General features: G+C 43.0%; 1 protein-coding gene across 1 annotated transcript in view; it reads left to right on the top strand.

Annotated features, from left to right (window-relative positions):
• The window catches only part of WEE2 (WEE2 oocyte meiosis inhibiting kinase), a 143206-nt gene extending 135862 nt beyond the window's left edge, over positions 1-7344 (top strand). Inside the window, exon 12 of the mRNA XM_069227972.1 lies at positions 6689-7344. Coding sequence (XP_069084073.1) covers positions 6689-6851 — 163 coding nt within the window. The 3' untranslated portion in view covers positions 6852-7344. The remainder of the gene's footprint in view (positions 1-6688) is intronic.
• The last annotated feature ends 17624 nt before the right edge of the window (positions 7345-24968 follow it).

The following is a 24968-nucleotide window of genomic DNA, read 5'->3' as shown; positions in this document are numbered from 1 at the left end:
GAGAACACTCCCAAACTGAGGAACGGCTCAGATGCCACGACATGCAAAGATACCTAGCGTCCCTACAATCAGAGGAGGGCAGATCGGGGAAGCTCCTAGCATGGCTGGTGCGCCCGAGCGGAGATAGCAAGCCTATCACGAATGTGTTGGACAGAGGGGGGAACCGCAGACTTAACCCAGGCCCCATTAACGACGCATTCAGGGATTGTATATTGTATATTATACGTACCTGTATAGAAGACCTAACTATCTGGAGACACGGTCTCTAGATGATTTCCTAATACAGATCCCTCTAGCGATACTAGACCCGGTGGACAGACAGCCTGGAGGGGGGGAGGTGGGGGGCCAGTGACTACAGAAGAAATAGATGAGGCAATAACACAACTGGCCTCTGGGAAGACCCCGGCACGGACGGGCTCCCTATGGACTTCTACAAAAAATATAAAACCCTGCTGATTCCTGAGTTAGCAGACATGTACGCAGAGGCATGGAATAGTGGAGAGCTGCCTAACACACTGCGTGAGGCACTGGTAGTGCCACTCCCCAAAACCAACAATAGGGAAGCATCGGTGACCGACTACCGCCCGTTATCGATGCTAAACAGTGATTTTAAGATACTTAGCAAGATTATGGCCAACCGGCTGCTCCCCCTCATGACCACATTGATACACCCTGACCAGAATGGTTTTATCCCTGGACGCAGCACCTCTCAACCTCAGGCGGCTTTTCTCTATCCTGTACATGCCCGACAAGTTGAAGCCCTCTGCCGGGGCCTTGCTGGCGGTGGATTTCGAGAAAGCGTTTGACTCTATTAGGTGGGATTACCTGAGGGCAGCTATGTTAAAAATGGGCCTTGGTGAGAAATGGGCTAAATGGGTGGACCTGCTGTACTCCTCTCCAATGGCCAGAGTAAGGACGGGTGGGACAATCTCAGGCGCGTACCCAGTGTTTCGCGGAACCCGACAGGGGTGCCCTCTGTCCCCGCTCCTGTTTGCATTAGCGATTGAACCCCTGGCGGCCCAGCTGCGGGGGAGGGGGTGGGTAAAGGGATTGAATGGGGCCCGGACGAGCATATTGTCTCCCTGTATGCGGATGACATCCTGATCTACCTCAGGGACGGAGCTAGCGGTCTTCCCTGGGCGCTGGAGGTGTTGGAAGACTGGGTAGGTTTCGGGACTACGCCTTAACCGCGGCAAGACATGTGTTCCCCATGAAGCAGGGATCCGCGCGCCCGGGGGAGTGCCCGCTGGATGTGAGCTGGGCTCCACGGACCTTCAAGTACCTGGGTATCCAAATATTCCACGAGATGAGCGACCTCAGACGGTAACCTAGGTAAGGTACTCAGATCCCTACGATCATCGGTTGGGTTTTGGCGTTCACTAAAACTTTCAATAATGGCCAGAGTGGCACTGGCCAAAATGATTATGCTCCCCCGAGTCCTTACTTCGCCAACCTGCCACTGCTGATCCCACCGACATGGTTTCGTGACCTGAATACTCTGCTCAGGGAACTAGTGTGGGACGACGGACGCAGACGAACAGCCTTGATGACCCTTTCTAGACCAACCAGTATGGGTGGTCTGGGCGCTCCTGACTTCGAAGCATACTAGCTGGAAGCCCAGTTACAGTGGGTGGCTGGCTGGCAAGTGGGCAAAGGACACCTAGACCGCTGTACTGCACGGGGAGTAATAGGAACGGCAAGGATAGTAGCACATATGGCAGGCAGGAAAATATCCTTTCCTGAGAACAGCACAATGGTTAAGATCGCGCTGGCATGCTGGAAAAAATGCCATACTCTCCAGCACTGCCACTGGCGACGCTGGTGGTGGGGCCTGGGGCGAATGACTCGGAAGAACTGGGGTTGGGCCCCTGGACTTGCGCGGGGATTGAGACAGTGGGAGGACTCTTCGAGGAGGGGGTGTTGAAGAGATTCGCCGACACTGTTGGAGGGGGTCCCCCGGGGTCAGTTTTTACTCTTCGCTAAGATAATACACACCCTGAAAGGCCATTGGGATACGATAAACACCGAGCCAGCAACGCACGGGGTGCTACATCGATTACTGACATCTGGGGCGGAACCCCATGCGGTCGCCAGGATATACCGGGCCCAGGTGGAGGCCATGCTAGACCCTCTACGATCCTTGAGAGAAAGGTGGGGAAACACGATAGGGAGGGAATTAACTGACACAGAATTGAACAAAGTACTGGCTTATCCCAGAGTGGTCTCGCGTAATACACGGTTAAGGTACATTCAGTACAACTACCTTCACAGGACATATCTGACGCCACAGCGACTGTTCCGGATATACGGGGGGACCCCAAGGACATGCCCGAGGTGTCGGGGGGGGGGGGGGGGGGGGAGATGCTGACTTTGACCATATGGTGTGGGGATGGCCAGAGCTTCAATCTGGTTGGAGCGAGACGATGGCCATTTTGGCCCAGCTACTAGGGATAGAATTGTCGCCCACACCTGCCTACTGGGTCTTAGAGCAGCTGTGATGCAAAGGAGGGTGAGAGGGAGATTCCTTGACCTTGCCCTGGCACTTTATAAACAATTAATCGCGAGGGGCTGGAAGGCCCCGGGTAGCCCCTCACAATCTGACTGGAAAGGTGACGTTTTGAAATGGTCCAGGGCTGAACTGCAGGTTCTGAGGGCAGAAGAAGCTAGGGGAATCCAACAGGTCCCCATTGCCCCAGAATGGGAGGACCTGGTCTCGCACTGGGATGGTCTATGTAAGAGGCCAACAGCACCCGAGGCTGAAATAAGGGATGAGTAGCACACCCCAAGAAGCTGACCCAAGGGGAAGTTCCCGAGTGGGGGCCCGAAGACTAATACTTACACAACCAAAACGCACTGACTGAGGTAGTATAGAAGTACACGACTAGCAACCTTACACACCACCAATAGAGGGGAGGGTTAAAGTAGGTGGATGCCTGCCTATCTACGCGCCCGGGGTTTGGCCCTCCTCCTCTTGCTCCTGTGCCCCGTGCCTTCTTATAATATCAATCGTAAGTCCCACCCACACAATGCCGCTATGTTGACCACTAGTTTGTTGGTCTATTTACTTTAATTTTGGTTTCTTCTTTTTGTAGCAACTCCGTTTCTTTTCGTTTCACTTTTTCACTCTCTCTCTGGTTGTTGGTTTCTCATCCAAGCTATGGATTAGAACAGAACTAAGCTGACTACTATCATACATGATCCAAAAAGGTAACGCAGACCGGCGAGTAATGTAATGCAAAATGTAAATATGATAATCCCACCAGAGTCGGGGACTGACGTAAAGCGTTAAGGAAGCCTACGATGTCCAGGAATTGAGTAGAGAATGAAGAGTAGCACGAATTGTAAATGCAAACTGACTGAGAAATGTGCAATGAATACAAAATGTTGCAATGAAAGAGTAAACAGATGGAAGTTAATAAAATATATATATTTTTAAAAAACTAACGTTTTAGTGGCCAACAATGTGAATGCTTGCATAGCGCAAGAGTTGCTCCATTTGAATGTATTTTTAAAAAGTTGGTCCTTCAATTTCGTTCTATCCATGAGGCAGAGTTGATGCCCTTATTGTATATAAAAAAAAAAGCATAACCTAATTTCCCTTTTTAAAAATAGGAAGAAAAAATTGTCCGCAGCAAAAAAAATACTGTGGGATTTTATTGGGGTTTTAGTGATTTACTACCTATTGTGGAGATTTCCAATAATTTGTTAAACTTTGTATATTGGCACGGTTTCCCAAAGCTTTACAAAGTCAACCACATAATGTGTTTTAGACTGGTGCGTTTTAACATGGATTTGAAGATTATAGCAAGATTTCATGTGGCCAGGGCGAAAGCTGTCAACTCATTAACCAAATGCCAGGGCTTCATCAGAAGTGGATTTAACTCAGATGTTAGAAGCACTCTTGAGTTTAAAAAAAATATATATATATTCGCTACAGATGCTGATAAAACCATTTGATCAGGCTTAACTGTTCATAATACTTTATATAAAAGTATAGATTCACTGTTGGTGGTGAATAGGGAAATTGATAACATTAATTTATACTGGGTTCTAGAATAAGGTAAAGTTGCTTCTTTTCACTGTACTTTTCTAAACCTAGTTTTAGCACTTGCGATCTAACGTTCAAGTAATTACTGGATTGTGTTCTGATAACGGATCAAAACATTTCTATATGCTGATGTATATTTCAGACTCTGTAAACTGGATCCTCTCAATAAACTGAGGAAAAATGTTTAGCAGAAACTGGCCCATTCTGTAAATATCCTGTGAAATGGATTAAGTGAGCACCAGGTTTGAAATATTTGGGGATCTTGGTCAGTAGGCCACGTCTTGCATGGTGCAACATTGTAATATTACAAAAAATAGATAATTGAATCTGTCAAAGTAAATGTTGGTAAGATGGTTGCTATACCTACGTTCTTAGTTTTACTGGTTCATCTGGTTGATCGACATGTTAAAGCCACTAATAATTCTCTACATATTTATGTAGAGGAAAGCAGATCAAAAGTACAGTTTAGCATTCATTTTAGAAAACCCATTGGGTTATGTGGTCTCTAAGCCTTAAACATTTCAGTGAAGTTACCTTGCTGGCTGCCTTTTGCCAGGTTCCAACTGTGACCCAAGAGCCTAGTTGGTGCAGAACAAATCAATCCATTTATCCTCTACCATTCTGTTTTTGTCCAGACAATAAGTGGGAAAATTAGAGGAACTACCGTCTCTCACAGTGAGAAATTACTAAATTCTAGAATAAAATTTCCTTTAGAAATCCGCTTGTACACATTTGGTTAGGCACACTAGGTGACTTCTGGGTAATCCAAATTAAGTAGAAATTCACTGCTAGGGAAGAAGCGAGACACAAACTGCTGTCCGGTATGACTGTCCATGTAGTCATTGTTGACAGCACTTCCATGGTCTTTGAGTATATCGGATGCTGGATGATGGCTGCATGTGATCAATGCAGATAGTCTTGTGAAAAGATGAGTGTAGAACTGAATGGGGTCAAGACCTTAATATCCATACATGGCATTCATTATGTGATTCTATATGTAACAACACTGTTGTACTGAAGCTTGATTTAAGTGTACATTTTATCAAACAAATCTACAAGCTTTATTGGACACTCCCTTGGCACTTTGAATCTTCTATGTTAGGGTGCTAGCAGACTGCAGGAAGCCTGCAGGACCAGCTAGAGGTGTAGGAGCGAGTAGGTTTTGGGTAGCAGTCTTTGAATTAGATTTTAGGTTAAAAATGACATGTATATAGGCCTCAACTATTAACAGCTCTCATCAGAGGTTTTGTTGTCTTACTACATAACATGAAATTCATTTGGAGTCTGGCTGTAGTGCTCCACCCCTACTATTGAAGACTAGATTTTAAAACTCACTTGAGAAATATGGAAATGACACATTGAAGCTTACAAATATTACCATATAGTCCATTTTTGAATGTCTACTCAAGTATAGATTTTATTTCTCTGGTCATTGTTTTTAGGAGAAGTTGTCTCCTGTAATTTTAGCTCCATTTTAGTTGATAACTATCTGTTAGGATGCCAATGAGGTCAATGATGATTTCACACTCATGTTTGTAAATTAGCATAGTTACTTGCTAATAGTAATATAGAGGAAGCCTCGATTTGAGGCAGTTTCTTTTAATCTAAAAAGCATGCAAAACCAGTGATTTTAAATCTGTAAATCTAGAAAGAAAGCCTAGGGCTTGAACATATTGGTGGTTTGTCTACGAAGGACTCCAGCTCAAGTTTTTTCAGATTAGCAGTATGACTTGAGTGGCAAATCTCAAGCATTGTATGACAGGTCTTTATAGAACACTAGATAAACTACTTCCAGTAGGTAAACTGGTTTGCTCTACAATCAAGGCTGAGGCCTTGTCGAACTCACTTTGGCTTTACACACTTGTCTCCAAACTCTTAATTTTTGATTTATCTAGTGATTGCATGTTCTATGATTAATTTATGGTGCGTGTGACTCCTAATTGGAGTTGCTGTTTTATGTGGAAACTGCATCTCCTTTCTTTGCCTCCTTTTAAGTTTTTATATTCCAACAGCAAAGCTAAATTTCCATTTATTTCGAAGTTCAGTAAACACTTTTTTAAACCGCCCTTGTTGGCTAGTCAAAGGCCACCTTGCGCCTTCTCTCAAAGTATTTTAATACCATATTGGAATAGTTTGTCCAAAGAAGGCAGTCTTATCTATTAATAGTTACCTCATTATGCACAGGTAGAAATTGTTCGGATTTATGGAGTGAAAGTGCAAGGGATAGAATTCCCTCACATAAGTGGAAGGAGTCATTTCCAGTAGGCAACTAAGGCAAGGCTTTGAGATGAGTCCTCATCACCTCAGCCCATGAGGGTGCATCATTACGACCTGCAAAACTGCATCTCATTTAAAGGACTGCTTGCTGCGGTCACGGAACAAAACTAGATTACAAAGGGTTCCCAGGTGGAAGATGCCCAATATCATGCCTTTAGTCTCATGCTGAAATAATTGTCACATTGTATATTCATAAGTTGAGGTGGAAGAGTAAATTGCCAGAGGAAAGGCTGCCAGTTAGTCTTCAAGGCACCATTGACTGAGCTATACTAAGTTCTTCAGACACGAATGATTCTCCTCCTATACAGTAACATTTATGCCACCTTTTAAAGGGTCTCCTAATTCCTTGTTTTCTTTTTATAGGGAGTTGCAAGCTGCACGTCGTGCACAGCAGTTTGAAAAACAGAACTCTTTGGACTACTTCCATCCCCCTCAGACTGATGTTGTGTACAGGCAGAGGACTGCTAGACGTATGGTGGGTGGTAAGAATTCTCGCTCACTAAGTTTCACCTGTGGAGGGTCCTGAGAAGATGAACAATATCTGGTCTCCCATAGAACCGCCGTTGATTACCTCAGTGTTCCTGTTGGGATCCTGAACTCTATGCTACCTCCAGGAACCTACACAAAGAATTTAACGTTTTGAGAACTTTAAACTTCAAGATTTTTAATTGTATTTTAAGTTCCCGAAGTAGGATTCTATCAAGATCTAGGACTTTGGAATTCCTTCATTAATGAAAAGCCCGGTTGAGCTGGACGTGTTTTGACCAACTTTGCATGGTATGGTGTGCGAGTCACCATCACATAGCCTCGAATTCTTCTTGAATGTGTAGACTTTAGCCTTGTGACTTGGTCATGCTGATCGAAGTGTCAATTCTGGTATGTATGACTCCGGCACCCGAACTAGACACACTCCTCCATTATCTCTCGGCTTACTAACTGCTTCTTTTTAAATTAAAGATGTATTTATTTATAAACGCTTTTTTAACCTATTTTAAATAAATTTTATGATTCTGTGGGTTCTTTGGTCTCCATTTTATGGGTCACACAGGTTATTAATCTGACACCCTTTGAATATCTCATTGGTCCCAGTATTGAGTATAGTGTAAATATGCACACTGGCATGCATGGCACATTTACTGTGGCACTTTTCGTAGTAGTTCATTGCTATTGGCCATTCCACTCTTTGGGACAATAAGAGTTTGACTGTACCCAAGGCAAAAGGATACTCCGGTACTTTAACCTGGACAGGGCCAGTCAATGGCTCATTTAGGCACAAGTGTTTGAACAGGTTGCAGTGATATATCCAACCTGGAACCTCTCGAAATTGTGCTTAATGCTACAGCTGCTGGAGAACTGGAAATGTAAACAGTACATTTGACATGAACAAAATATATATATTTGTTCAGGTTAATCTTTTAGATGGTCTAGGCCTGTAAAGCCAAAGGGCAGATGCAAACTGTTAAGAATTTTTTTTAGAATGTGGCCTTAACCTGTACATTGATCTTAAGTGTTGAATTGGAATGCTAACTGAAGTATGAGGTGGTGGATATTTGATCCATAGCATTAGGTGGTGTTATTGGTGTGGACATGCGACTGCAGGATGCTGAAGTCTGAAGAAAATTGAACAATAGCATTTGAGTGAGTATTGCGTTCTTTCTAAAAGGTGGACATTGATTCAAAGCTGGCACAGAACAATTCCAAACACTCTAGCACAAACGTGCGTAATAAGCAACCTGGAAGAGAATATATGCATCTTTAAGTAAATACTTCTTAACTACAGTCACCAGACTGGCCCTCCAGTACTACATAATGCAGAGGTGTAGGGACTGTAAACGAAGGGTCATAACTATCAGCTGGCACATTTTTTTTAGGGTTGAGGTAATGTAGTTCTAACTTAAACAAACCTCAGCATACAAATTACCAGAATTCAGCACATTAAGCTTTCGTAGCTATCCCACCTAACCCTGGTAATTTTTCCAGAAATGGGCTTAGCATTTTTATGTAATTTAGACTAATTCAGCAAATGTGTTTTGGGATATCAGAATAAGTGTTGTCCCAAAACATGTTTCTTTCAAATGCTTCCTTGCACTCTAGAAACTATTCCGAAGCTCATAAAATGAATCAAAACTTCACAAGCTACTAGTTGTGCTGAGCATTCGAAAGTTGTACCAATTAAAATCATTCTTTCTTCTAAAGAAATTCAGAACCCCTACTCATCACACTATGCCACACCATCGAAATTCTTGCAGAGAATCGCAGTATGTCCTGCTTTAGCCAAGGAGATAATCATTACTGTGACACAATGTATGCACCGGAATCCATGTGCCATGGAGTAAAGATTTCTGTAAGAAACTGGGGTATTAGTTGAGGGGAGGTGAGTACTCCACCACAATTTGTGTGGGTAAATCTTTAAATTCACTAAGTTAACCTGAGCTCAAAGCTCCACTCCTAATAGCTATGAGACCTAGAGAAAATGGGTAAAGTGTTTATGCATTACCAAAACAGTAAGTCAAAACACACACAAACATTACAAACCAACTTAGAAAAATAGTACATTTGAATAAATAACATTGAACCAAAACTGCAAAAATCCAACATGTGAAAACTAGAGTTATGACTTTAAATGTTTAAGGTTCAAAATAGCACCAAAAATGCTAGGGCTAAGTGAGGTCATCTGGTTGCACTTGACCAGTACCTCAGCGCAAGTTAACACAAACTGTTGTAGTCCTGGTCAGATACAGGAACTAGGTTCTACTCAGACTTAGTCTCTGTAATGAAAGTAACAAATCCTCAGTGGGGCAAGGAAGCAGGCTGTGGCAGAAGAGGGCTCTATCGCCGGATAGCTGTGGCAAAAAATCTCATTAAGCTGTTGCCTTTCCACTGGAAGCGGAGTGGAAGAAACTTAAATTTTATGTCCATGGAAGGTACCTCACTAGCTGGATACTTCTCGCACCTTTGCTCAGTGAAGATTTCTTCAATCAATCATTTTTTGGGAATTCAAATTCTTGTGGGGCAAGGTTGCAGGCTTTAGCCCTTAAGGGCTCTATGCGACTGGGAACTTTCTCCATGAAGTCCTTGTGAATCAGATTTACTGCTGCAGAAAAGCTCAGAGTGGGAGTCGCGTGAATCTCAGGCTCAGCTGCAACACCTGTGGATCGACTTGGAAGGCTGGTCCCAGTCCTCTAAAGGTTTTTAGAGCCAAAAGGTATACAAGTCCCAGGAAAAGATGGGAGGAGTACACTTTGATGCAAATGAAGGTCCAGGTCCTTGGGGACAGCACATTGTGATCAAGACTCACTCCAGCAGAGGCCAGGAATTGGTCAGTTGTAGGAAAGGCCTATTGTACCTTATTCCACTGTAGCTTGTACAGGTCAGCTTTGACCCTTGGAATCCACTTCATATCCCTTGATATGAGGGAGAGCAGGCCCAGTCTTGTAGGCTCTTAGGTGAGACAGCAGGTCCTCTCCTGATCTTCCACAAGTCCAGAAAGTGTTCTGAGGAGGGTACTATGGGTGCCACATTTATGCCTGGCACCAGCCAGTGGGTGTGACCCTGGCCCTTCCCTAAACAATAGGGTGAAGTTCTCATGGACAAAGCCATTTTTGTAATTTAGCCTGTTTGCCCTAGTGCAAACAATCCCACAGTGTCACCATCTGCCTAAATGCAAGATGGTGAACACCACCTGCCCTTGTGCAGAGCCTCTGCTAGTCTTAGACCTGTGGCCAGGGAAATGAGCATGTGGCCTGGAGCAACCCTGCCTGTGTGGACAGTCTAAACTGGTTCTTGGGAAAGCTCTTCTCCCCTAAGATAGGAGTCTGCCTGGCTGGGTGACAAGAGGACCTTACCCAGGTGTTAGCTAAAATTTGCATTTGACAGGATAGGCCTCCTTAAGTTAATGTTCCTGAGCACACCCTACATGGTCACCTTGCCAGAGGAACGGAACACCTCCCCACAGCTAAGGCCTTTACGTCCGCTCTGGGAGCACATTCACACATCAAGGGAGCCGTGCAGCTCCCTGATGACAGTTGGGCTCATGCAAATGAGCTTTTTACATGGAAAAACTTTACTTCCTAAAAGTATACTTTCCACAAGATTTATTAAAAATCCATCTGCTTTTACCATTGAAATGGGCTTGTAAAAATATTTCAAAATGTCCAAAAATGAAATTTGTTTTGCTTCCTAGCCAGATGTTAGACCTGTCAGCCCTTGGCGTGGTTTCTCCTTTTTGGCTTCTAACCTCCTGTTTTGATCCTGTGCTGAATTGTTTTTGCTGGCTTTGACTTTGGGCACTTTACCACTGCTGACCAGTGCTATAGTGCAAGTGCTGTCTAAATTGAATTGGTGATCGGTTTATCCATGGTTGCCATATTTGATTTACTAGTAAGTCCCTAGTAATGTGCACTGTGACCATGTCCTGCACATCAAATGCAACTAGTGGGCCTACAGCACAGATTGTGCCTCACATGAGTAGCCCTGTAAACATGTCTGACCTGCCACTGCAGTGTGTAGTCAGTTGTAAACTGCCATTTCGACCCTGCAAGTGCACCCACTTGCCAGGCACAAATCTTGACTTTTACTACATGTAAGCCACTCCTAAGGTAGGCCCAAGGCAGACCCCTGGCCAGGGTGCAGTGTTTTTAAAAGGTAGGACATGTAGTGGTGTGTTACAAATCCTGATAATGAAATAATGCTAATTCGTTTTTCACTATTGCACGGCCTTTCTCGCCCATAGGTTAACATGGGGATTGCCTTGAAATCTTTCATGTGTAATTTTCCATTGGGAGCAGATAGAGACAAGGAGTTTGGGGTCTCTGAACTCACAATTTTAAAATACATCTTTTGGTGAAGTTGGTTTTTAGATCGTAAGTTTGAGAATGCCACTTTCAGAAAGTGGACATTTTTTTGTTTAACCATTCTGTGCCTCTGTCCTTCTGTGGAACACATCTGCGTCAGAATGGCAGTTAAGCTGTTTGTGAATTCACTCTAAACAGTCACACAAAGGGAGCTGAGGCGTGCCCTGCATATCCTGGTGGGTCTACCTGGGCTAGAGTGGTGAAAGGAGCGGACACTTGCACCTGAATAAGGCTGTGCCTGTCCTTACACAAGTCTCCAACACCCTGGGGCCAGGACAGGAGAGGCAGGGTCTTGTGCGCTACAAAGAACTTCCTTCGAAGTTTGCCTACTTCAAAGGGAGAAATGAGTAGGAGTACTGGACCTCTGAGACCACAACTTTAGAACCCTTCTGGACTGCAGAAATTCTGCCAGGAAGAAGAGCTGGTTGCCTTAGGAGGTACTGCCACTCTGCCTGTTGCTTTGTTCTGGCCTGCTGCTTCTGTCCTAGGAGTGAAAAGACTGGACTCTGCTTTCTACATCCTGCTTGCCAAGGCTCTCGAAGAGCTTGAACTGAGCTTCCCTCCTGTTAAGTTTCAGGGCCATCAAAGATGATCTGCCAGTGCCTGGGCTCTTCTGCGGAGTCCTGACATGCCAAGTGGTGCTAACTCCAGTCCCTGTTCCCGTGTAAGCTGGTGACCTGTAGAAAAGCCACGCACTGATGCGCTGTGGCAAAAAAATCAACAGTGCATGTCCCGCGGCTGAAGAATCGATGCAGCACCTGTTTCCCTGCAGTTCAGTCAACACAGCACATCTTGATTTTTCATTGTCCCCAGGTCATCAATTTCTCATCGACCCCCGCACTGCAGTAAGGAACTGAGGCTGCATGTCTGGAATCAACTAATCACCTCTCCTGCAAGGAAAGAATTGACACAGCACCTCCCCTGCACAGTAAGGAACCAATGCATTGCTTTGCTTTTCGGTGCCTCTCCTCCCCTGTGACCTGCATTGTCTTTTGATACATCCTAGGTACTTTGTGCTGAAAAGATACAATTGATTCCTATGGAGTAAGACTCATTGAAGCATTTAAAAAGTGTTATTTCAATTGTGTATGTTGGAATTTTGTCGTTTTGGTCTTGTTTTATTTAGATACATTTTGGTTATTTATCTAAACTGGTGTGGAGTCCTTTTGTGGTGGTTTCACTGTTACTGTACAAATACCTTACACATTTCCTCTAAAATAAGCCAGACTGCTCATGCCTAACTTTCAAGGGGGTGGTGAGCATGGGTTATCTTAGCTGTGACTCCCTTAACCCGACTAGTGGGGTCCCTATTTGGACAGGGTGAAAACCACTGCCTACTAGAGACCCCAGTTCTAACACCAGAGAACATTATTAAACATTGCATCCCAGTGCTTTCCTAGGGAGCAGCCAACCTGCTACAGTGAAAATAGCTTTAAGGGCCTTTTCACACCATGGACGCGTTTAACATTAATCTTTTATGTCTATTAAGTACCATGCCTTCTGACCTAATAATCGAAAGGAAAGATCAGATCTGTCAAGTGGTTATTTTAACAGGTAGAATATGCAGTATTAAAACAGCATAGCAAGCTACAGAGGGTAGGTCTGCAGCCATGTTTACACTCACTGTAGTGGGTGGCACATTGGGTGTTTCAGTCCATTTGAGACCTTTAACTTGTAGGGTCTGTTATACTATCTACCATATACTAGGGACTTATAGGTAAGTTAAATATGCAAATTTCATCATGTTGAAAGTGAGGGCACATGCACCTTACCTCTGGTTATCAGGGGTAAAGTGCACAAAGGTTTACAGCAAGCAAAAAGTCAAGGCACACATCTGGGGTTATAACATGCAAAACATGGTCACTCCCAACAGTTTCCAAATTAAGATATCAATGCTATGTTAAGTTACTATTCTCAAATCTTAAAGAAACCTCATAATGACTATCAAATGCATGTCTACATAGACTACTAGTCTGCTTATTGCAGTGCACACAATGTTTTCTAAATTAAAGTTGCCAGTCTGCATATGTATTTTGGAGCTCTGCAAAACTAGGTACTGTATTCAAGCCCTGCTGACCCCTTGTTCTGGTTTTTATATTGGACCAGGTGATACTGTTGGTGTTTGATAACGTGAAAGGGAGTTGTTGCCACTATAGTGTACAATGTTGACGTGTATCTCCAAACAGTGAGCATCCAGTGATTGGTACAGGACTCAGATTAAAAAAAAAAAAAAAATCACAGGGTATGGGCCCTACTAGGACAGTGGGTTAAGAGAAGGACCTTTGTGTCGTCCGACCCTTGGAAGCATCTTCCTTGCCATGGAACACAGGCCTACGTCCCCTCATTTTCAGACCTTGCATAAGTTTACATTGCTGAAGTTGGCCAAGATGAGCCGGCCAGACCACGTGGAACTGGGCTTTATTTCCTGTTTAGTCCTGCAGCATCTGGTCCATGGAGCAGTGGAACATCCCTATGTTTGTGCTATAGACCTTTCCCACAAAGCTAAGGGCTAGCCACTCTGGGGGGGAAGTGGACCTCCAAAGGAGATCCCAACACCCAACAAAGATACAATGGTAACGAAAATCATTTCCATGATTTATCATCTTTGGTTATAATTCAGGCTACAGAATCGAGTTCAGTGATGGCTATTCTGCATAGAGGTAAGTCTTTGAGAATGGCCTTTGCAGTGTGCTGCAAACCTTTCTCAATTACCTAGCCAGTCCTTCAGTGTACCTGTTTTTGTTATCATTTAATAAAGTATTTGTGTACGACCTCCTTATGGACTAACTACTCATTTGCGCCCTCCCGTGTTAGCAACTGCAAACCAGATCTGTAGTACACATCTCTTATTAGACAATTAATGACTTTTAAAATATATATTTTTAATTTATATGCATTTTGACACTATCCATTGGCACTTTCTCAGAATAAGCACTTGTTCAGATGACTAATTCAACTTAAGTCTTTGTGTAACTCCTGGCTTGTGCACGTTCTAAATATTGATCAAGCGTAAACAGTAGGAATCTAGTCAACTTTTTGCCGCTGAAGAATTATTTACCCTTGATTACTTTTCGTGCCAAAAACTCATCTTGCGGTCTTGTACAGCCTTTACTGACCATTCTCCCTTTTTTATTGGACTGCTTACGATTTGCCTGCTGCATATTCGGGCTTTTTTTTTTCGATTCCAGTCATTGTAGTTCAGATTCATACTATTTCCATCTGCAAAAGTTTTTTAATTTTTATAATTGATCTCTCAATCATTCATCTAATTCATTGCTCAAAGAAAAAAGTAAAATAGATTAGTTAGCTTCCTACCTTGCGGGTGTAAGTGTACAGCATTGCCCTCGTTTATCTTTGTAAGATTCTTTCAACGATTATCCCCCTTTCTATAGTACTACCAACAATTACAGTATTTAAATACTGCTTTAATGTACATTTCCAAATTCTTAAATGTAACGCTACTGGAGAATTGTCAATGTTTATATTGCTTCTGTTGTGCCCACATGCCTTTCCTACATAATACGTCTCACAAGGGCATATAAATGATTAATAGCTGCAGAACAGCATTTTGCATTTAATGTTTAGAGTCCATTTTCCTCTGTGTGAGTGAAGTATACCAAGTATATTTGTTACTATTTTTCAATTCAGGCAAGAGAAAGTTCCTGTCATTTAAACCTTCAATTAGATTTTTATTTGCTTAATTTTCACTCCGCCACCATAAGCTTTAATTGTGGGTGAGCTTACTTTGAAAATAGTTTTTCAGTCTGATTTACCTCATCGAATTCTGAGAACGGGACAGTCTCCTTAGTCTTTCTATTGGTTACTTTTAGTTCAAATTTAGACTTGCATCCTTCACTTTGTACTAGGCAATCTGTGCTTCTGGCGTGAGCCACCTTAATCCACCATTGACTAAGATACCTGACCCAAACCTTTTGTCTGAAACACAATTTATTTTGCCTTTAGAGGTACTTGGCCTGAAGATATGAGCTCTTGTCTGTAAAAATGACTCGCTTGATGCACACATTTTCACATCAGCTTTCGGAGAAGCTTGCGTTTTAAATATGTAGGCCAAGGAAACTGACAGTACATTCTGGACCATTCGGGTCAAAGGGTGCTGTTGTACCACTTCAGATTTTTGTTCTGCAGCATTGGTTAGGACAAAGTCGTGTGGCTTAACACTAAAATGGGGTTTTAGCTTACAATCCCACACTAAAGTTGGAGTTATCCCATTTAACTAGTGCAACCGCAAGAGTTTTAAGTTATTGATTCCTTTAAATATGTGCCCCTACTATGTTAGGGTCTGACTGTTCTCATTACTTTTGTGTATTAGTCAAGAGGCCAAAGGGCTGGAAACCCTATGGTTTCTGTAGAACTTGTTGCAAGGACAATCCTTTCTCGTGTACAACATTTCTTTCTGGTAGACATTCTAAAGGGTTTAAGTCTCAAAATACTCAGATGTCAACATCTTACGACTGGAAAGCAAGTGTTTGAGTCATTGCTCTGCCCCTTGGGTTATGGTATTCCTGTAGAGCAGTTTGTGCAACGCGATCCTACTAGTGAATGAAGGCCAGATGTTTGTGGATTCTAGCATTACTTTGATGGCCTCCGACCTTTATCGGAGCACAAAGGGGATTCAGAAAATTTCTTAATTTTCACTGCCTCTGAACATCACGGATTACAATCAGCCTTACCAAACAACTAAAGTTGAGCTGTTCCTTGATGTTCAGAAATGGATACATTTTTGCCATCTCTAATGTAGGCTAGCACTTTTCAGGAAGTCCTAACACCTGCCGATTTCAGTGCCTATGGATTCCTCACCATCTTGCAAAAGGGTACTTCAATTATAATTGCACTGTTTAAATTATATTCAAAACTGTTCATGCTGGCCTTGATCAGCTCTAATATTGGAAGAGTGGGCCTTTGGCCAATTATGAATGTATCTGACCAATTGGGGCCTGCAGGGTAGAGCTTAGCAACTCTAGCTAACCGATCTAAGCACACTGCTGAGAAATTGAGTAGCGAGTGCTGTGGACAGATTGTGTCCATGGTGGTCTCTTCCCTTTCCTTTCAGAATCCCTCAACCAGGTAAATGTTTCAAATAGTTATTTGACTCCTTCCCCACTAAAAATGGGCAGGTGTGATTTATTCCTACACTCGCTTACATCTTGCCCTATAGGTTTCAGTGGCTGCTGTGATGTGCAACATGAGCTATTCCCTTCAATCTCTCCCTTCTTCCTGCTATACTTTTTGATGGGCCTGGGCCCAATGTTAAGTGGGGAACTTATTTATGCCTTTGGATTTAAGGTTAGGCATAACTTACTGTCACTTCACAAACCAAAGTGCCTCCAAATATAAACGTACACAGGGTAAGGGAGATGCTCTGAAGGAAATACTCAGGGTGTGCACAGCTGGCCTGAACTGTGTACTAGGTCTTCGGTAGGTCCACTGGTGGTAAATTTCTCACAAGTTATAGCTTCTGTTTAGCAAACTCATGACCATGTTGCCTCTTCGTGCTGCCTTAAAAGTGCAAGAAACATTGAGAAAGACAAATTGTAGAGTAATCCATGGGTGAAGAGGGAAGAGCTCTTTGGGCCACAAACATGGAGCAAATAGGGAGCACTTTGAACGTTTAGACATGAGAAGGGGGCATCCAGGAAGGTGACTTCTAGGACAGAGGGCTGTTGCATTCGGGGGTATGGATGAGATGAGGCAGACAATAGTGCCAACTGTGTAATTTGCTAGGGCTTTAAGGATCTGGCAGCTACATTTTGGGTCATACCATTTTCTGTGATAAGCTAATTAGTATTTTGAAACTTCAAAAATTCTACATCTTCGATAATGGAATGGCAGCAAATCTACTGGGAACTCGACAATATTGAGCTTAGTCCTTAAGCAAGCATTTAGATTCTCTCACGGAAACCATGACCAGCAAAAAAGGACGTACTGTGAGGTCACATCTTATGACCTAATCTTTCTATCCTCTCCCTAGATGTTCTTTGCTTGACACTTTCACAGCCCTTAACCTCAATTTACTGGAATTTGAGTACTCTGGCACAAAATCTATTCCAAAGTGTGGTGAAGGTTAACTACCCATATTCGGTCCACACGCACAGGCAGACCTTCAGCTCTACCAAGGTTATGGCAGCAGGGGATGCTCAATGAATCTAAACAGGAATATTTATCCCTGCCTACATAAGTGTTTTGGCGTACGTGCAAAATGTCCCTGGACAGCCAACAAGTTACCTCCGCTCCTAAGAAGGGACGTCGGAACATCTCACTAACAGGTTGCTGGTAAAATGCCATTGTTTTTCTTCCTGAACCTGGTGTTCACAACCTGGGCTCTGTGACATATTCAAACAGTTCATTGCACAGGAGTCCAGATGCCCCAGACCCCACATCAAAGGGTGTTTATTTGGGATTGTGGCAGGGCTCTCCATGACACCATGGTTCCCTCCTTGTAGACCTCCAGTATGTTTGCACATTTTACTCAGCTCTAGAGTTGTCCAGGATCCCCAGTACCAGAGCACTGATGAGCAGCTGCTCTGGGCCAAGGAAAGCACCCCATTGCATGGTTTAAGGGCTTAATTTACTTACAAACATTGTTTTGGAGGATTTGGCAATTTTGTGGGCCATGTTGGTAAAGGTGCCTAACTGTTGAAATGGTGCAGGTTATTGGGCAAAGGCATCCTTTCCGTTACTCATAGGGAATATTTGGAGTACATAAGCGGAACTGTCTTGTATCCCTCACTATTGAAAGTTGCACAACAAAGTGGTCAACCTATGTTTGAAATGATCAACAAAGGTGGGCCAGTCAGGACTTGTGCTTCCAGTGCAATAATTTTGATAATTTGATCAAGGATATTGCTGTACACCTCATGAGCACAATCCCAGTTAACTTGTGCCATTGATTCCCAATTCGCTTATTTCCTTCTGAGTCAAGGGTACCAAATCATATGGTAGAACCAATTTTGCTGAACAGATTTTAGTTATTGAATCTTCTGGGGGAATGTGGGGACCACTTCCAACGGATAGATTATTCTTTTACTACAAACGTTCAGCACTGAACCCTTGCCCGCAGATTGGCAGCATAATTTCTGAAGGTGACCTGATATTCTCACTTGGGATAACCTGGAAATTTTATGATTGGTAAGCTGTATGGAATCTGAGTTTAATCAATCTCTTGTCATTCAAGTCTTCATCTTGGGTATCTCACCTGGTAATTTAGGCTATCCAGGTAGGGTTTTGCAGGCCCACCTGGCAACAATTGGCACCACAGGAACCTGACATTTTGGAAAGCCCCTGCCCATATACACCTGTTTGAACAAGTACTAACCTTCTAGCAATTTTACTAGCTGATACAATTCATAACATTTTGAGCTTATGGTATCTAGTGAGGTAAATGTGTCGGCCTGAAACAGTTTTGCTGCCATAAGATCAGTTTGTCCTAATGAGAGCTGGGTGTTATTTGGAAGAAGCCTAAATAGTATTCCATGGGTAATTAAGGAATTTTGAACTCCTTGCCTGTTTTTTCAAGATTGTGCATTAGATTGGGAACATTGCTTCTAACGTTATAAACCTAATTTGGATACTAAAGAAACATGAATGTTAGGCTGGCTTACATGAAAGGGTGAGCTGGGAGGAATGGAGATGTCTGTTGGGTATGTAGAAGGTGAGGCGGGGGTTGAGGTATGCAGCTCCTTTGTTGTGCAGTGCCTTGAAGAAATAGAAATATAATGGGAATAGAAAGCATTATAAATTCGGAAAAGCATATGTATCTTGGATTGTTCTGACCTTTCCCATGGTTAGCGAGTGGGAGCAGTGCTGCTGTCTGTTTCCTTGGACCTGGGATTTGAGTGCACGAACATTTCTGTGATTTCTTGTCTTCATGTGGTCTCAAGCTCATGACAAAGACAGGAATGTCAATTTAGTTTGTGGTAGTTTCTTCCAGTGTCTACTTAAATTCATTTTCTTGTGGTGGTTTGACAACTGCTTGCAGGAAAAGCTGACTGGCTAGTGGAATAATAAACTTTTTCTCAAGTGGCAAATAATATATTGAAGGCAGTCAGTAATTTGCAGAGCTGAAGATTAACTTCTGCTTAATGGACACATTTGAGTTGTGATGTGGGGGGGGCTAGAATGGTTTCTCGTGCTAGACAGTGATTGTGAGGGCTGTTAGAAAGAAGATAGTAACCCTGCTGTTGGGACAGGGCTGAGCTGACAGTTTTATTCAGGTTGTATCCAAATACTTCTCCAAAGGTCAAAACCAAAATACCATATAGTACCAAATACCTTTTATAGGTGACAATTTACTCTTCAGTGTTAGCTATTTGTTGTATGGCCCCACGCTTTGTGCATTGATATACCCCAGGAGACTTGGAGAAATTAAGGATGGCTAAATGCTATGTTTAAAGTAATTTGTTTGACCCCCCCCCCCCCCCCATCCAAGGAAATCTGTATGTGATTTAATTGATTTAAAAGGATTTGTACATTCTCAAAACGAAAGCCTAAATAAGTTTTGAAAAGTTTGTATGAAAGGCTCAAGCCAATCTAATGAATCCTTTGAATTAAGAGGTCGCCTGGAACTAAGTTGACGACCATGTAGTATTCCGGGGTAGGTGAGCCAGGCTATATCCCTTTGGCATGAGTGTCCTGGGTGCTTAGCTACTAATTGTCTGGTTCCTCCTCATTTCAGAATGGTATTTTTCATTTTAGACAGTCTTTAATAGTTGAGCATGCCAAACACTCTGAATAGGAAAGATGGTCAAGACCAATCTTCCAAGCAATTAACATCTATTGGTGTGGCCTGTAAGGGTTAAGGTCAGACAAACAAGTCTTCCTGACTAATGCCAGAAAAAAGGGATGCTTTCTGAAAGTCCAACTACGAGCCTTGGACACAGTGTATGGGTTAGTCGCAAAAATACTTTTGAACCAGATATTGTGGTGAGTGGAAGATACCACAATATAGCCCAGGGGACAAGACGGGGTGAGAATGCATGTTAAGTTGTGGTGTGTGAGGGAGAACTCTGGATCTACGTTTTTTTCTAGTCTGAGGAATGGGAATTTGCATGGTGATCAATGGAGGAGAGGACCCGGAGGAAAAATCGTTCATTTCTTTTTTTTATGACATCCACTTGAGGTATTTGTACTAGCCTCTTGCACCCATTCCCGGTTTGTAACATTTCCTGCCTTTCACACCATCTGCAGCTAAATCAAGCTTTCTGCAATGGGGAAAAATGGGAACGTAGGTGGGGTGGGAAGAACTTTGTTCATCTCTAATCTTGTTCCCTGAAGACCAGTTGATTCTCCTTTTGGTTAGCGTTATGTACTGCACATATGCTATCACTTAGATCATGTTGACCCTCATCCATCTTGCCCCAGCATCACAGTACACCACGTGATGACTATTGCTGATTTCAGTTCTAAATAAAGTATTACTAGTGTCCACATGACTGTTCTCAAATTGTCACTGTATTAAACGAAGGACGTTTTCAACCATCCTAGTCTATTTGCTCAACAATGTATCTTTTCAACTGTTCAGCTAAAGCTGTGAGAAGAAGTCTCAATGTATTGCTACCATGAGAGAATCCTCAAATGTATTCTGTAGTAAAAGGTTTCTTCTAGCTTGCTCCCCATTGCTGCAAAACCTGAGACCCATGTGTCCCACAGAATGTATGAAAGTCACTCTTCCATTCAATAAAATTGTGGATTTCTGTAACTGAGAATCCCTTCCCCACTTTTAGAAGGCAAATCTATGGTGATCACTTAGAACCATACCAGTTCTGTGTACTTATAATTTGTGTGATTTGCTGCTAAACTTGCTTAAGGCATGCTTATTGCAATCTGCCTATTGTTTCTATAAAACGATTTGAAGCAACAACCCTTGTCTCATTCTTACATGAATGAGAAACGTACCTTCTTGAGGGGAGGAAGAAGGTTCTTGGACCAGATCAAGGGAAAATGTAGTCAACAGACGTTTCATTCACAATACACACACAAACCACAACAGTCATGAACTGCGTAAGACCGATCTCCTGTATTTGGGAATTTCACATGTAAATTCTCATTTTACTTACCATATTTCTTTTTTTCCCTCACCCTTTAAGAACTTTTTACATCGGCAAACAAGACTTGCTTGGCGTGTTTTTGGATAATGACATCCCACAAAACACAGGCCAGTTACCGTTCCTGATGCTTCTAATGGCTGGGAGCATGTGGGACAATTGTTTTCTTATTCAATTTTGCGGGAGTTACAAAACACTGCAAGTATCAAATCACGTTACAAACCTCTTCCCTTCTAGTTCAGTCTAGTGTTCAACAGGTTTGAAAAGGTGACTGACACCATGCTACCTGAAGCATTCTGCTCTTTATTTTGGAAGAGATCTTTCAGACTGTCCCATTCCACTTTATAGCATCAAATATTGACTTGGAAGGTTTAGGGGTTTATTGTGAAGACTGCCATAGTTGGTCTATTGTAATTCTTCCAGTTCCAACCAAATGGATAACAATTGGACACCTGAAAAATCCATAAATCCTGCACCTTTAATTGAAGGAAACAAGACTGGAAAATATTTTTGTGATATCCCCAAACAACAAAAAGCAAGCAGACTGATCTTAGACCAATCTGTCAACCTGCTGCCTTGTATATCAGTCATTTCGTTCTTCCCTTCAGGAAGAAAACAAAAACTCATTCTCTCAATTTATTTTCTTTGAATGCCATTTTATTTAGTGGGTGTGTAGGTGTTCCAGTGTTTGTTTCCTCTGAAAAGGGATGTTTCTCTCAGTGGGGATTGTATAAGCTGTTTGACTTCGTTAAAGCTGCTTGCTGCAACCACCGGTTCCGTGGCCTGCATGGGGATGGTGTCTCTAGAGATAACTGGCATCTTCATATTCAGGTATGGGGATGTCTTCCCAAGGGAGAATCCTGAAGGGCGGATTAGGGCTTAGGGGTGTGCTCTAACATAGCTTAGGTAGGAATTGCATACAGTGTGCAGAAGTAACAGTATAGTGAGACTTTTCCTGTGTTTCACTTTTCTTGTCACCATTTTGCTTCTAGTAGGTGTTATCATTCTAACTATTGTATTTCATGTCATTTTGTTCAAGATGCAGCTGATTCAATAAATCTTTTTTAACCATTTTCCGCCTCTGTTTCTTTGCATGTGTGAAACTAATGTAACTAAGAAAAGGGTGAGATCTGATCCGCCATGATTTCCTTGAAGTAATCATATGAGCCCAGGTGCCATAAATCATCCCTGCTCTTGGGTGGAGATGAGGTCCTTCTAGCTGGCCAGAAACTGATTCGACAGTTGTCACGAGATGACTCGGTTCCCCACGATTCAGGTGATGTTGCTGCCCAAATCCAGACATCTTATTAGCATAATGAGAGCCAATGTGACACCCTGAGGCAGCTTCTCTAGTGATTGTACTAAAAATGTGCCAGTACTTCAGCCAGGGCAAAACGAAGACACATTCCAACTAAAAAAATTGTTAAACACTGGTTGTGTACATCATGGGAGGAATCGCAACAGTAGCACCATCTTTTAAAATATTATGGTGTGGAGTTTTGTGGGTAGGCAACACCGAGGGAACCAGGAGACTGGATTGTCAGTCTTCCAGATGCACAGTTGACTGGCTTTTTATTGAGATCCCCACATTGAACACACCATATAAACAGTGCCCCTGGGTTACTTGTATAGGCCTCATACTGTTTCCCTGCCTAATAAGGATCTTTTGATTCCAACTTTGAGGCCATCGGCTTCGAGGCTACAGGCCCCGCCTTTATTATTCCAATGCACAACTGTTTTCTGTGCTAGCTGACAGACTGCCTGGTTAATCATGACTACATACAACTAAATCCAGGCAGTTGCATACTAAGCACTCTGATCCCTCAGACATGAGTCTACAGTAAAATGGAGGCCCTTGGATGCTGGTCGTGACAAGTTTGGACCAGCATCTAAAGCTTTTGACCCCAGTTCCACTGTCAGTGGTAGTAATCAACACCTGGGAGCAGGTAGATAGTTGGAGGCCTGTGGCCACTGAACATCAAGTCGGGGCCCGATCCCAAAGCATATTTCCCCAGGACTAACCAGTCACAACATTGGGCTACACCCCATGAACCTTAACTTCACCATGCCTTTAACTTCTCATCCCAATTAATAAAGTAATGTGACCCTCTAATCAATTGCCAGCATCAGACACCATTTCAAGCATCACAGTATGTGGCCCACCTCTACTGCGCAGACCACCAAATTATTTTAATTTTATTTTTTTATTTTTATTTTCATATTTGTTTTTGGTAACACTGCAGGAATTACAGAAAAATGTATACTCTGAATGGGTTAAGACGATTAATGACCAGCAGATTTTCTGCTTACAGGAGACCTGGTCCTTCACCAGTGAGCCTATCAATGGGTATTACTCAGTGACCCTTGCTTTGCCATCTATACATGGCTGTAATAATGGGGGTCTTCTGACTTTAGTGTGGCACTGTCTTGTAAAATAGTCAAATCTTATCTAGACTCTCCTCATTTTCAGATAATCTGTTTCTTTTCCTTCCCAATCTACCATATTGACCACCTTTTATCATGTTTTTAAGTGCAGAAATTCCGTATTAATGGACTCCCTTGACTGCTTTATGCGATGTCATAGGTAGGATACACAGGGCTTTCTCCATATTGTGGGGTGGAGATTTTAACTGCTGCCTTTGCCCAATCTCCAGCAATGTTTGTGACTGTGGGATAAAGATACTACTGATCACTCCCGCTTTGACCACAATCTTTGTGAAGTGCTAAATAAAACAATGGTTCAACAGCATCTCATACCTACTCTCTATTTGAGAGAGCAGGCAGTTATCGGCCAAGTCTCCTTCACTGGAAGGGCACTTTTTCACTGGAAGGAAGGGGTGGGGGGGAGAAAAGGAGGACAAGACAGCCTAATCGTCTATTTCTGTAACTAAAGAGCTGGGGGAGAAAATTTTTTTTTTCATCCTACATAGTTATCTGATCACAATCCCCTAGCCAGGCTGACACAACACGCCCATATTAACACCCAACTGACTAAACTAGAAACCAGGGCTTTCGCTGCAAGTCAGCAGACATTGGTGTGGCGGCAATAGTAGGAAATTTAGTGCAATATAGTATGAAGCATTTGATGGCATGTCTTTATAGTGATACCAACCCACTAGTCATGCTGGTGGCTTGTGCGGGCATCTCAGCGTGTCTTGGAACTGTTGACAGCTCACTAGACACCTCACGCTGTAACTCCAAACAAGTGGTTTGATAAAACCTGCTCAATGCCACATAGTCTCTTAAACGCACTGAAGAAGACACATGGGGACCTAAAGGAGGCACAATGCTGCGAACACCACTAGAAAGCAATGATTAAGGCAAGAAAACATAAGGGAAGCATGGGAGCAGGTCGGAGGGCAAGAGCATCCAATGATGCTTCCCTGTTCTGGAAAGTGCTGAATTCTCCTTATTTCACCGGTGAGCATAACACCATTACTGATGCATCCATTCAACCTTCCACATGGGTGGCACACTTTACAAAGGGGTTTGAACCCAAATCTTCGGTGAGCATGGATAATTGTGTAGTGTACGCTGCTCCCACTTTTGGGGGTGGCGAAGAACTGCAGTTTATTGCTAGACGAGGTTACCTTGGCAGTCAGACAGTGACCTAGGGCCAGATGGGGTCCCCATGGACCTTTTCACAAACAATATGGACCAGTGGGCACCACTTCTAGTTAATATCCTGAACATTGCTATCACCTGTGGCCCACCCAAGTCCTGGTCAAA

This window comes from Pleurodeles waltl, chromosome 4_1 (assembly GCF_031143425.1).
Source record: "Pleurodeles waltl isolate 20211129_DDA chromosome 4_1, aPleWal1.hap1.20221129, whole genome shotgun sequence".
NCBI classification, from domain to species: Eukaryota; Metazoa; Chordata; class Amphibia; order Caudata; family Salamandridae; genus Pleurodeles; species Pleurodeles waltl.
Note: the sequence above shows the minus strand (reverse complement) of the source record. Positions and strands in the feature narration are given on the sequence as shown.